General features: G+C 42.9%; 1 protein-coding gene across 3 annotated transcripts in view; it reads left to right on the top strand.

Moving 5' to 3' along the window:
* The window catches only part of LOC109249594 (cyclase associated actin cytoskeleton regulatory protein 2), a 238,220-nt gene that overhangs the window by 184,328 nt on the left and 40,590 nt on the right, over positions 1-13,302 (top strand). For all 3 annotated transcript variants that reach the window (XM_053904873.1, XM_053904872.1, XM_019420049.2), the window contains 3 exons: positions 9,381-9,524; positions 9,826-9,911; positions 12,848-12,953. In XM_053904873.1, the coding sequence (XP_053760848.1) occupies positions 9,381-9,524; positions 9,826-9,911; positions 12,848-12,953 (336 nt within the window). The remainder of the gene's footprint in view (positions 1-9,380; positions 9,525-9,825; positions 9,912-12,847; positions 12,954-13,302) is intronic.

Below are 13,302 nucleotides of genomic sequence, written 5' to 3'. Positions count from 1 at the left end.
AAAGATGTGTTTTCTCTGTCTGGACTATTCTCTTTTTGTACTACCAGTGAAAGACTCTACCTATCAGAACAACTATAATGAAAACAATAAATCTCAACCTGAGGGAACAGTTAATGTTACAGGGTTTTTGTTGTTGTTTCCATCTTCTGACTCCTATTGTTGCAGCAAGATTCAGGATATGAGGTGTTATAAGGACACAAATTGTTGTGGGTCATTGTGTAAACATTTTGATTTTCGTTGAACTTGACTTTTTATATCTTGTACCTACTCTTCTGAGACATGTCAAACATTGAGAGCTTAGAGAAAATTGTGGTCCACATATCATGTCAGCAGAACTGTGTTCTTGTTCTGACGAATCAATTGTAGGTTTTGGTAGTACACAACAAAAACTAGAAATGATGAGAGATAAGGCTCACCCCTGTGAACAGTGGCAAAGACAAAAATATAAGTGGGGACTGACAGAGTGTCTACTGCTCAGTGTCAGGGGCCATGAAATCCTAAATAAGGCTTTGAATGTTAAAACATATAACTTACAATGTGTCGGTAGCAACAGTGCAAATTATTATTTGTAGTATTATCTGAACAATTAAAACATTTATTTGGAGAAGGCTCTTTAGCCTGTGGTTTGCTGAATGCTTTTGCAGAAAAGATTTTACGTTAAAAATGCCCAATTTGTGGGAATGTAAATTGGTGCAGCCACTGAACAGGTTCCCCAAAAAATTAAAAATAGGGGCCCCTGGGTGGTTTCATCGGTTAAGCATCCGACTTTGGCTCAGGTCATGATTTATCAGTCCACGAGTGCGAGCCCCTGCTCAGAGCCTGGAGCCTGCTTCCAATTCTGTGTCTCCCTCTCTCTCTCTCTCTCTCTCTCTCTCTCTCTCTCTCTCTGCCCCTCCCCCGGTCAGGCTCACTCGCTCTCTCTCTCTCAAAATAATAAACATTTTTTTAAATGCGTGTGTGGGAAAAAAATTAAAACTAGAATTATCATATGATCCAGTAATCCCATTACTGGATATTTCTCCAAAGGAAACAAAAACACTAACTTGAGGAGGTATCTGCACCCCGTGTGCATTATTTACAATAGTCAAGACTTGGAAACAGCCTGAGTATCAATCAGGATGGATGGACGAACTGGGATGCATATACAATGGAATATTATTCAGCCATATACAAGAATGAAATCTTGTAATTAGCGACAACATGCATGGACCTTGAGGGCATATGCTAAGTGAAATAAATCAGAGAATGACAAATACCATATGATCTCACTTATAGGTGGAATCAAAAAAAAAAAAACCAAACTGATAGAACTGAAAACAAAAACCACCAAGCTCATAGATAGAGAGGACAGATTGGTCGTTGCCAGGGGTCAGGGGTGGAGAATGAGGTGGGCAAAGTGGGTGAAGGGGATTAAAAGGTACACACTTCCAGGTATAAAAGTAAGAAGCTGTGGGGGTGTAACATACAGCATGGTGACTAGAGTTAATAATACTGTACTGCATATTCGAATGTGGCTAAGAGAGTAAACCTTAAAAGTTGGCACCAGGAGAAAACATATTTTGTAACTGCATGTGGTGGTGGATATGAGCCAGACTGGTATCAAACCATTAATTATACATCTGAAACTAATATAATGGTATATGTCAACTATGCTTCAATTTTAAAACTGCCCGATTTGTAACTGCAAGCACACGGTTCTACCTTTATGAGAAAAATGGAACAGGCTGACGTCGAGCTTCGGTGCCTTCCCTGAGGTTCTCTGTCCCAGGCTCCAGACCCTCGCATGTCCAACCATCCTTCAGCAAATGTCAGTAAAGGAGCAGCATGGTGATGATCCTGGGCCCCAGTCAGTATTCAGTGGCGTTTCATATACATGCCTACCTATTAGTCTCTATGCTTTTATGCATGTCTGAAATGGTTTGTTTTTTAAAAATTACTGAAAGAAAAAGTGCTGATGAGTATAATGGGTTGTTGAAAGATTTGCATTAAAAATTTAAGTAGGAGCTCTCTCGCTCAGTCTCTCTCTCTCTCTCTCTCTCTCTCTCTCTCTCTCCCTGAATAAATAAATAAACTTTAAAAAATTAAGCAGGAGTTTTTGTATGTTAGGAGCTTCTCTCTTGGGTATCAGGACAGTGCAACTCTCCGAAACAATCCATTCCCCAAGGAGCCCAAGTCTCCATGGTTTTACTCTTTAAAAATTATTTTTAGGGGTGCCTGGGTGGCTCAGTCGGTTAAGCGTCTGACTCTCGATTTCAGCTCAAGTTGTGGTCTCACGGTTCATGAGATCGAGCCCTGCGTCTGGCTCCACACTGGGCGCATGCAGGCTGCTTGGGAGTCTTTCTCTCCTTCTCCCTCTGCCCCTCCTTGCCCCCTGTCAAAAACAAAAAAAAAAAAAACAAGTAAAAATTTTTTTAAATGATTTTTAAGGAATATAAGCAAAAGCCGAGGATGCTTAAGTGTGTTTTTTAGGAGAGTTTAGCAAACGCTGAAATAGGATATGGAATGTAAATCCTTATGAACATAAAAAATATCTTCTATGAAAATCGTCACAATGCAAGATAATGACAACTACTACAATATCATGTATGTTTGCAGTGCTCAGTAAGTTTCGTTTATTTAGATTGACTTCTGTGACAGTTTTGCAATTGTTTTCAATTTCCAAGTTGTCTTAACTGTACCAGTGTTTCTGAAAGTATTTCCATGAGGCGTATTCTCAAACCTCCAAAATGTTCCTGGACAGTGGAAAATTTTTATGTAACAGGAACATTAAGGGAAACTAGCCTGGGGAAGTGTCTACAACTGCACCAAAGTGAGTGAACTCAAATTAATGTTTCTGGTAAAAAATATTTGCTCCTAACTTAAAATGGTGAAAACAATTGCTTCCTTTATTAAAACGTGCCCAAATAACATATTTTTAGAAACCCGATTTGGGTAACCTTTGCCTGAGAAAATGCTATACCTATTCTTCAACTGAATAACTCATTCTGATAATTTCTGAAGATGGTTTCCTGAAATGACTTACCTCATGGTAAGGAAGAGGCTTAATCTTTTTTGATATATGTAAGTTTAATAGCACCCATTAAATTCTTTTCTACCACTGAAGGTACAAAACTAGTTAGTATGTTTTAAAACTTTTCCCCTAATAACAGAATAAATGGGTGTACAGATTAGAAAATTCAAAATATACGAAGGGGCACCTGGGTGGCTCAGTCGGTTAAGCATCCTACTTCGGCTCAGGTCATGATCTCACGGTCCATGAGTTCGAGCCCCACGTCGGGCTCTGTGCTGTGCTGACTGCTCAGAGCCTGGAGCCTGTTTCAGATTCTGTGTCTCCCTCTCTCTCTGCCCCTCCCCTGTTCATGCTCTGTCTCTCTCTGTCTCAAAAAAAAAAATTTTTTTTTAATTTTTTAAACAAAATTTAAAATATATGAATAAACCTACAAGATTGAATAAGAAAAATTTTTATGTTAACTCTTTGATGTGTATGTTTCCATATGTCTTTTGTGCTATAATTCACGCACATGTTCACACATGCACCTAAGTGGAATCAATTGGTAAAACTTTACACAAAAACACATTAGCCAAGGTAATAATGATTGATATTTGGTGGCATGCTTGGCTAAGCATTCCTGTTTGATGTAAGTTTTCTTAGAATTTTAAATGTAAGTAGGATTCAGATATTTAAAATCAAATACTTTCTTTAATGCTGTTGAGCTTGTCTGCATTGTGATAGTAATGCTTTTGTAGTATTTACATTTAGAACATCCTTTCTACAATTACAGAATTCTCACAGTACTTGCCAAGAATATATTGATGGCATTTTATTTGTGTCCTTGCTTATTTTCATTGAAACTGCTGGAATCCCACTCTTAGGACCATTCTTTACGGTCTTAATGGCCATTATTTTTAAAGTAATTATTGTTATTTTTCAAGAGAGCTCTACTAAGTCTGTGTGCCAGAAAAAAAAAATAAAACATTTAAGTAGGGCTTTTTTTTCACGTGGCGGAATTAAGCATGTTTATTGTTCACCGACGTCTTCCCATCTGTTTTTTTCCCCAGCGTTTCACAGAGAGTGTGTGTTAATTTTATAACCAGAAAAAACAAATTATTTAAAAAGGAGTAGCGATAGATTGATCCGTTCTCTACCTGGTGAAGAGAACCCCACGAAAACCCTGGATTCCAGGAATAGGCTTATTTCCTTCCACTCAGTGACACATCTCTGAGGTCAAAGTCCAGGGAGTCTGTTCCATTTCTCACAAAATAGCGTGAGTGGAAATTTGGTTTTCCTTTTTGGGTAAAGTTTCTACAGAGCTTGCTGATAAAGCTCTTTAATTTTACTTTCTGCAAAACAATTATTTCTGGAGCTAAGCTGAGATGAAGTTGATGATACTGGGTCTCAATTCTTCAACTTTAAGGCAGAAACTAGGGTCATGAAGACACTGAGTCCTGAAATACTCTCCAAAGCACAGTCCCATCAAGCTGAGACAGTCCTGTAGAACATTTCCTGAAACTAACAGTCAGCTGATGTCTCTCTCTCTCCCCTCCATTTTGGTCATTTTCTCCTTCTGTTAAAGCCCACAGAAACTGGGGGAAGGAGAAGAGAAGATTTTCCAGTTAACCCTTCATTTGAACCTTGCAAAATGGTTTTATTCCAAGGAAAGGTCTCTCAGAGTAATAGAAACCTGAGTTTAAAGAAAGTCATCTGGGGCACCTGGGTGGCTCAGTCTGTTGAGCGTCTGACTTTGGCTCAGGTCATGATCTCATGGTCCATGAATTCAAGCCCCTTGTCAGGCTCTGTGCTGACAGCCCAGAGCCTGGAGCCTGCTTCAGATTCTGTGTCTCCCGCTCTCTCTGCTCCTCCCCTGCTCACACTCTGTCTGTCTCTCAAAAATAAATAAAGATTTAAAAAAAATTTTGAAAGGAAGGAAGGAAGGGGGGAGGGAGGGAGGAAGGAAGGACGGAAGGAAGGAAGGAGGAAGGAAGGAAGGAAGGAAGGAAGGAAGAGAGAGAGAGAGAGAGAGAAAGAAAGAAAGAAAGAAAGAAAGAAAGAAAGAAAAGGAAAGAAAAGAAAGAAAGAAAGAAAGAAAGAAAGAAAGAAAGAAAGAAAGAAAGAAAGAAAGAAAGAAAGAAAAAGAAAGAAAGAAAAGGAGGGAGGGAGGGAAGGAAGGAAGGAAGGCAGGAAGGAAGGAAGGCAGAAAGTCATCTGAATGAGACCTGGGTACAACTGGCCAATCCCAAGTCAGCCTAAAGCTAGATGCGGTCTGAGGAGCCATCACCAATGCATCCATTGAAACAACCCAGGACACCTCCTAAATGTATCCCCTTCTACGAGTGGAAGCCCTTTTGTAGTGTTCATTGACATGTGCCTTTCAGCCTGTATTTATTGAGTACGCCTAGTACCTGCTCAGTACTTAACAGGTGGAAATACTTGTAACTGAAAGCCTCTCTCCCATTTGCCTTTCATCTGACATCCCTACACAGTCAGCCTTGATGGAAATCACACCATAACCCTAATGTTCTCTGTTTTTGATTCCAGCTGTGAACGTTCAGGATGAGCTGGAGAGTGTTAGCCTAGCTTGCAGTACAGGAGAAATCTGGCACCGAATAAAAGCTATAGTGTTTATTAAGGTTATGCAAATAGCTGTTTTACTTAGTTCTCTGAGCCGGTCTTTCTTCCTTCCTTTCTTTCTTTTCTTTTCTTTTCTTTTCTTTTCTTTTCTTTTCTTTTCTTTTCTTTCTTTCTTTCTTTCTTTCTTTTTTTTCCTTCTCTTTCTTTCTTCCTTCCTTTCCTTCCTTCTTTCTTTTTCTTTCTCTCTCTCTCTTTCTTCCTTTTTCCTTCTTTCCTTCCTTCCTTCCTTCCTTTCTCTCTCTCTCTCTCTCTCTCTCTCTGTCTTTCTTAATGAGGACAGTTCTTTGTGCAATTGCCAAACCAAGGCAAAAGGAAACTCTTCTCAATCTTTATGATGCTTTCATCAGATAACCAATGTATAATATCCTTCTGTCTCCTCAGACTTTAGAGTTTGTTCTTGGGAAGTTAGAGATAAATGAAGATGGCCTTAATAAATCTATCTAACATTGTAAATACAGTGTTTCTGGTTATTTTTCCCCTTGGGGCAATAGGCCAGATATCACCAACAATTCAGATATTCTGGTCTTTTTCAGAAATGTCACTGCATCAAGAATATTATAGCTTAGCAAATTGTTGGAGGAAATTAGGATGCTTTTTAGTAGTTTTGCCATAAGCAAAAATCAGCTGCCTTCTAGAAATACCTATAACACACCTTGGATCTGATGTAGGATTTGGACTAAAAAGAATCCCTTGAAGAGGGCAATGTTTCCCTTCTAAAGAGTGAAATTCCAGGGGTGCCTGACTGGCTCTGTCCATAGAAGATGCGACTCTTGATTCTGAGGTTGTGAGTTCAAGCCCCACATCGTGGGTAGTATTTACTTAATGTAAAAAAGTTTTTTTTTAAATAAACAAATAGCAAAATTCCAGGGAGAGCATTTAAACCTGACTTTTGGCTGCCGTTAACAAACAAACATGGAAGAGGCATGGAGTTTTGAGGCAAGGAGTATTTGGTGGGGGGTGACTGTTTTATTCAGAGGTTGATTTGGGAGTTGTTGTTGGAGGTTTGGAGGTGTTTGCTTCTCCTATAAAGCCATTATACCCTTAGGTTATTTTTCTACAGGTGCCAAAAGGAAGTACCACAGACTGGGGGGCTTAAACAACAGACATTTACTTTCTCACAGTTCTGGAGCCTGGAAGTCCTAAATCAAGGTGTCAAAAACAAAACAAAAAGTGTGCCTCTGTCCATTTGCATATCCCAACTAGGAAATCTCTCTTCTTGTGCTGGCATACAAGTGATAAGAGGGAACTGGGCAGTGAATGTGGGCGCTTGGAGGCTTCCCTGGGAGAGACCTTTAGATCACGCCCTGTTTGCGGAGAACCCCAGTGCACCTGACTCTATACCGAGTACAGACAGCTTCCTCTCATTCACTCCTCCTAACAGTCCTGTCAAGTGGGTACCATTATCAACACTATTTTGCAGATGAGGTCATGGAATCATAGACACATTTGGTAATCTGAGGAATGGCCTAGGGTTTAGTACACTGGGGAGCAAGGACTTGAACCCAGGTGGTCTCTTTCCAGATCTGAGCCCTTAATCTCTTCACAATACCTTCCCCTACTCTTGCTGGCAGGGAGGAAACTGGTGCGTGGAGAGCTAACTGTATTTTTCTGAGCACCGGATGCAGAAAGTTGTTTCAGGGCCTCCCGGAAGACCTGGGTTCTAGCCCCAGCTCTACTAACACTGGCTAGCTGATCTTGTCTCCTAATTATGTGAAGTGGGAGAACTGGATTCCATCCACACTTCTTAAAATTTTAGACTGAGATTCATGATGAGAAATACATTGTACACACGCATGTACACGCACAGCCACTGGGTAACTGAAACAAATGTTTGGGACGCTCCCACCTCCTGTGAATGCCCTCTGATACTTTTTTTTCTGTTTCAGTTACTTTTTAAAACACTGATCATGACCTACTCAGACGGGTCTATCAGAACCTGAACTAGATGACCCAGTTTGGATTCCTGTAATCCTAAAATCCTATTAACCTAGGTGGATATTTATTTGGAGCCTCTCTTATCTTAAATGCACAGACACTTACTTGAAGCAAATGAGTATTACATATGCTAGAGGACATCCCTTTTACTTCCTCGCCGAGCTAATTACATAAGAGTAAATCTTGAAATGAAATGAAATGAAATGAAATGAAATGAAATGAAATGAAATGAAATGAAACGAAAGAAAGCTTGAAATGCTGTGTGTCCTGTAGTCTACAGGCTGTAGGTATTATCTCTGAATTACAGATGAGGAGACCAAAGCTCAGATTAAGTCATTTGCTCAAGGCCACATCGGTAGTAAGTGGCAGAGCTGAGATTCGAACCAGTGTCAGCTCTTAACATACATTTCTTGTAGGGAAGGGTATATAAAAGGGTCAAGAAGGAGAAGTGAGGTCTGGAAGCTGCTGTGGCTGACTGTGGCTTCTTCCCCAACGGTCTGCCGTCCCTGGCAGGAACAACTGCCCTTTGGGGTGCTAAGCCATCACTGTAGCAGTGATTAAAATCTGCACCTGGGGAGCATTTCCAACCCCCTCCCCCCACATCCCTACCCCAGACCACCTCCAGACCAGTGAAATCACAGTCTTTCTTTCAGGGTGGGACCCAGCCCTCTGTTTTTCAAAGCTCCCGGATCATTTCAATGTGTGGCCAAGGTTGAGAACCTTTGCTCTGAAGTCTCAGTAAAAGAAATGAAAGAGCTTTAGGGGCCTTTCCATTTAACATTTCTGCAAACACCATTTAGTAAAATATTGCCAGAGTACAAGCTGTTTCTAGTTCTTTGGAACACATAAAAAAAAAAAAAAAAAAAACAAAACACAAAAAACCAGGTAATCTTGTATCTACTTCAAAACCAAAGAGAAGAGACTGCTCCAGGGGTGGAAGGGGAGGGAGTACAGGCCCCTGTGTCTGTGATACTTCATAACCGGCTCACGTAATTTTGAAAGTCGTTTTCTGTATGACTAGAGAAGTCAGTTGTTGAATTAATCACAAGTGAGAGTAACCAGTAGTTGTTGGCCAGGTTCACGAGGCACAAGGTAGAAAGCCAAACCAGACTAAGATAACCGTAAATATTGTAAGCCATCACATTTTTTAAAAAAAGAGCCACCGTGGAAGATCTCCACTTTTTCACGTGAATTATGGTAACTGGTAAAAGCAAGACCCTCCCTCGCATCTATTCCCACAGGAGCAAGAAGATACCTTTTTACTAATGTCTCCCCCCACCCCAGATTTTATTTTCATCTTTTTTTTTTTTTTTATTTCAGCTCAGTGCAGAGCCCAACATGGGGCTCGATCCCACAACCCTGGGATCATGACCTGAGCCGAAACCAAGAGTCAGATGCTCCACCGACTGAGCCACCCAAGCGCCCCCATCACCCACCCTGATTTTAGATCTGTGTTATTCCAGCGTGTGTGGCCTATAGGTTCCATTTCGAAATTAAACTGACCACACTCAATTTCCTTGTTCATGCTGCACTCTCTAAAACAGGCACTGTATCATATGCTGGGTTTCTTCCATGTCTCAGGAGACGGCATTCATAATGTTAAAAATATGTACAATTTTCACACTTCAGAGAATGAAAACATAGTATTACGGTAACAACAGCCCTCCGTTCTGGTCTGAAAGCCCCTGACCAATGGCAAGTACTCCTGCTGAGGCCAGCCTGGAGACCTGAACTTCTGCCCTGCTCTTTAGTAACAATGTTCAATGCTTGCTAGGAGTCTTGCTCTTTAGTAACAATGTTTAATGCTTGCTTGCAGAATGATGTCGCTGCGCTTCTGAAACCAATCTCAGAAAAGATCCAGGAAATCCAAACTTTCAGAGAGAGAAACCGGGGGAGTAAAATGTTTAATCATCTCTCCGCCGTCAGCGAAAGCATCCCTGCCCTTGGGTGGATAGCTGTGGTGAGTCTGGCCCCTGCACCTGTCATTTTTTGGAGTGTTTAGGAGAACTTTGGGCTACCTTCGGGCTCCTTCCTGTCCGTTACACCCCAGGAGATTCCTCTCGGGGTGAACGCACCAGCTCTCTCTTACCCTGTTTGCAGTTCGATGCTTTGTGCTCGGAGATGTGGAAATGTCTCACTTATCCTTACAGAACAAAATGTTTGTCTCCAACTTTCCATGGCTTTTCTTCATCCTTAAGACATTTTCTTTCTTATCCTGTTTTTTTTTCTTCTATGCTGGGGTGACGGTCCTGTTCGCCCAGTCCCCCAAACCCGGTCCTTATGTCAAGGAGATGAATGAGGCTGCCACCTTTTACACTAACAGAGTCTTAAAGGACTACAAACACAGGTACGTCCCTTCTTTTACCGACCAAATTTTCAGGTGTTCGTTTGTTAAACATCTGTCCCCAAACTTAGTGTAGTGCGTTCCTGATTCCTTTCAAAGGCTAGCTTACGGTAAATGTTAAGGGAAGAGCCCATCTTTGCAGCTAAAGCAAAGTGGAAAGTGAGGCCAGTTATCCAGATAATGGATGTGCTTTGGAAAGTCTGCCGCAGTTCTCTCGTGATGATAAACTCCCCACTTGAATACGTGCCATTCCATACGTGTCCCCACGGCGGCCAGAGGGCTCTGTGATGGTTCGCGGTGGACCCGTCCTATAAGGGCACAGCTCTTTCACACTGCCCCAAACAGGGCTGGTGGGCAAGCAGAGAGAAGAAAGGAGGAATCGGGAAATGAAGTGTGAGTGAGGAACAGGAGTGAGCTGAGACAGTGAACCAGGCCCCTGAGAGGGAAACCAGCGAGGGCGTGGAGACGAAATACAACTGGGGCGGACGGAGAGACATCTCTAAGAAGGGCAGTACAGATGAGTCCCAACCAAGGAGCTTTGCCTGCAGATCCAGCTTAAAATAGACCTCGCATTCTACAGCACAAATAATAGGTCCTGGAGACACTTAACACTGGGTTTGGAATTGAAAATGGGCTGAATGGAGACCAGCCGCTTTGTCTCTGCTGCGAGAAGGGTTATGAGAGTCCTTCCCCTCCGATAATGTCGTGGCCGGCCCTGTCAACAGCTGGCTGTATGTGATGGGGCTGATGTCTAGTCATTCACGGAAGGAATGAGGCAAAAACAAGAGCAAGAGACATCCACCCCCTGGGCGCTGGGCTGGAGAGCGGCTCCCCCTCTGAGCCCTCAGGCGGCAGAAGTGGAAGTGCTTATCGGTCAGCAAATCGAGGGGCTCCCGCACCTCACCGGCCGGCCCAGACTGTTCAGTGGGAAGGAAACGTGAGGACCAGGTCATTGACCAATACTGCGTCTGTTTCAGGTTATTTTCAGTTGTCAGAAGCATTGAGGAGACACGAAAGAATATTTATAAAATATACGGAAAATATAATCACAACACAAAAGATACTCCTATATCCACCACTCAGTGTAGGAGATACGTACTGGGAAGCCCGGGTGGCTCAGTGCGTTAAGCGTCTGACTTCAGGTCACGGTCTCACAGTCCATGAGTTCGAGCCCTGCGTTGGCCTCTGTGCTGACAGCATGGAGTCTCCTTCAGATCCTCTGTCCCCTCTCTTTCTGCCCCTCCCCCCCCCAAAATAAATAGACATTTAAATAAATATGTACCGAGGGGTGCCTGAGTGGCTCAGCCGGTTAAGCATCTAACTCTTGATTTCCACTCAGGTCACGATCTCACGGTTCGGGAGACTGAGCCACACGTGGGGGTCTTGCACTGACTGCACAGAGCCTACTTGGGATTCTTACTTTCTCCCTGCCCCTCTCCCGCGGACACTCTCTTCCTCTCTCAAAATAAATAAACAAACTTAAGAAAAAAAAAAGAAATACGTCCGGATATTTTTTACCGCAAAAACCAGACACGCTCGCCAATTCTACTCCAAGGTGTATCTCTAAAAGAAATAAAACATGTTCACACAGAAGCTTGTGCACAAATGTTTGTAGCAACATTATTTATAATAGCCCCAAAGTGGAAACAACCCAAATGTTCATCGACTACTGAACAGATAAATAAAATGTGTTTGCACATACGATGGTATGTTGTTCAGCCGTTAAAGCAACGGATCATTGACAGAAGAGCAACATGGATGAAGCTTGAAAACAGGCTAAGTGAAAGAAGTCAGACACACAGAAAACCCCACATATTGTACGATTCCATTCCTGTGACATGCCAGAATGGGCAAATCCGTAGAGGCAGACAGTAGCTTAGGAATTGTCCAGGGCTGGGGAAGTTTGGGGGAAATGTGCAGTAATGGCTGATGGGTATGGGATTTCTTTCTGAGGTGATGTAAAGTTGACCGTGGTGATGATTGCATGGCTGCTGACCTAAACCATTGGATTATACACTTTAAATGGGTGAATTGAGGGGCAACTGGGTGGCTCAGCCGGTGAACTGTCCGATTTCGGCTCAGGTCATGATCTCACGTTTTGTGAGTTCGAGCCCCACGTCCGGCTCTGTGCTGACAGCTCGGAGCCTGGAGCCTGCTTCCGATTCTGTGTCTCCCTCTCTCTCTCTCTGCCCCTCCCTCTGCTTGTGCTCTGTCTCTCTCTCAAAAATAAATACACATTAAAAAAATGTTTTTAAATCAATGGATGAATTGTATGGGATGTGAGTTGTATGTCAACAAAGCTGTTCTATCAAAACAAAACAACACAGAGCAGCCACAGGGCCGTGCTCCCCTCATACAGTTTGCTCGCTCTGTCTTGGAAACGGGGGTCTGGTTGAGCGGTTGTGCCCAATGCTACAAACCCCACTTTGTGTTAGGGACTGGGTGTTACCTGTTTGTGGGAAATCGTCTCCTTTGCATCAGCATCCTCCTTACTACTCCCTTGGCCAAATAAATCAACCAAATTATTAGAAAGCCAAGGGACTTTTTTTTTCTTCCAATACCCTTCTCCCCTCCGAAACACATTGTTCTCATTCTGCACCAGAAGCAGGTACGGAAAGAGATGGTCTCTTTCCGTGGTCACCTTCTAGTTAGAGGTCATGTGAGGGCGCACAGCCCAAATTGCTGGATCTGCTCCCCGGGGTCCCCTTGGCCCCTCACCTGGAGCTCAGGGAGGGCACTCGGCTCCCTCAGGTGAGACCTGGGCCACCAGCCTTTCAGGGTCCTTTCCGGAAATTGGTTCACGGTGACTGACCCAGAAAGACAACTGGTCCAGGGTCCTCCTGAGCCTTAGTTACTGGATTACCACGTTCCTGTTAGTCTTTTTTAAATTTTACCTTAGATCCTAACTCTCCTCTCTTCCACCCTCTTTTATAACAAAGCGATTTACGCCATGTGGATTGGGTGAAGTCCTATTTGAACATTTGGAGCGCTCTGCAAGCATACATCAAGGAACACCATACCACCGGCCTGACTTGGAGCAAAACTGTAAGTACCAAGCCGTCTGCCCCCTGGAGAAAAAAAGGCCAGAACGGTGTTCATTCCTGGTAGCCTAGGATCCTTACACTTTAGAATTTAGAATGAGAATTCAAGGAAAGCGTAAGATAAATAGATACGTAGAAACTCTTTATGAAAGTGTCGTTGGTCATGAGAAAATCTGGAGACTACCTACCTGACATGCAGAAAGGAAATGGTTAAGTTGGTCATGGTGAGAACCCAATGAAACCTCTACAGCCATTCAAAAGAACATATATGAGGGGCTCCTGGGTGGCTCAGTCGGTTAAGCATCCGACTTCGGCTCAGGTCACGATCTCAGGGTTTGTGAGTTCAAGCCCCT

This window comes from Panthera pardus, unplaced genomic scaffold (assembly GCF_024362965.1).
Source record: "Panthera pardus isolate Hobbes unplaced genomic scaffold, ASM2436296v1 HiC_scaffold_17, whole genome shotgun sequence".
In the NCBI taxonomy this organism is placed as follows: Eukaryota; Metazoa; Chordata; class Mammalia; order Carnivora; family Felidae; genus Panthera; species Panthera pardus.
Note: the sequence above shows the minus strand (reverse complement) of the source record. Positions and strands in the feature narration are given on the sequence as shown.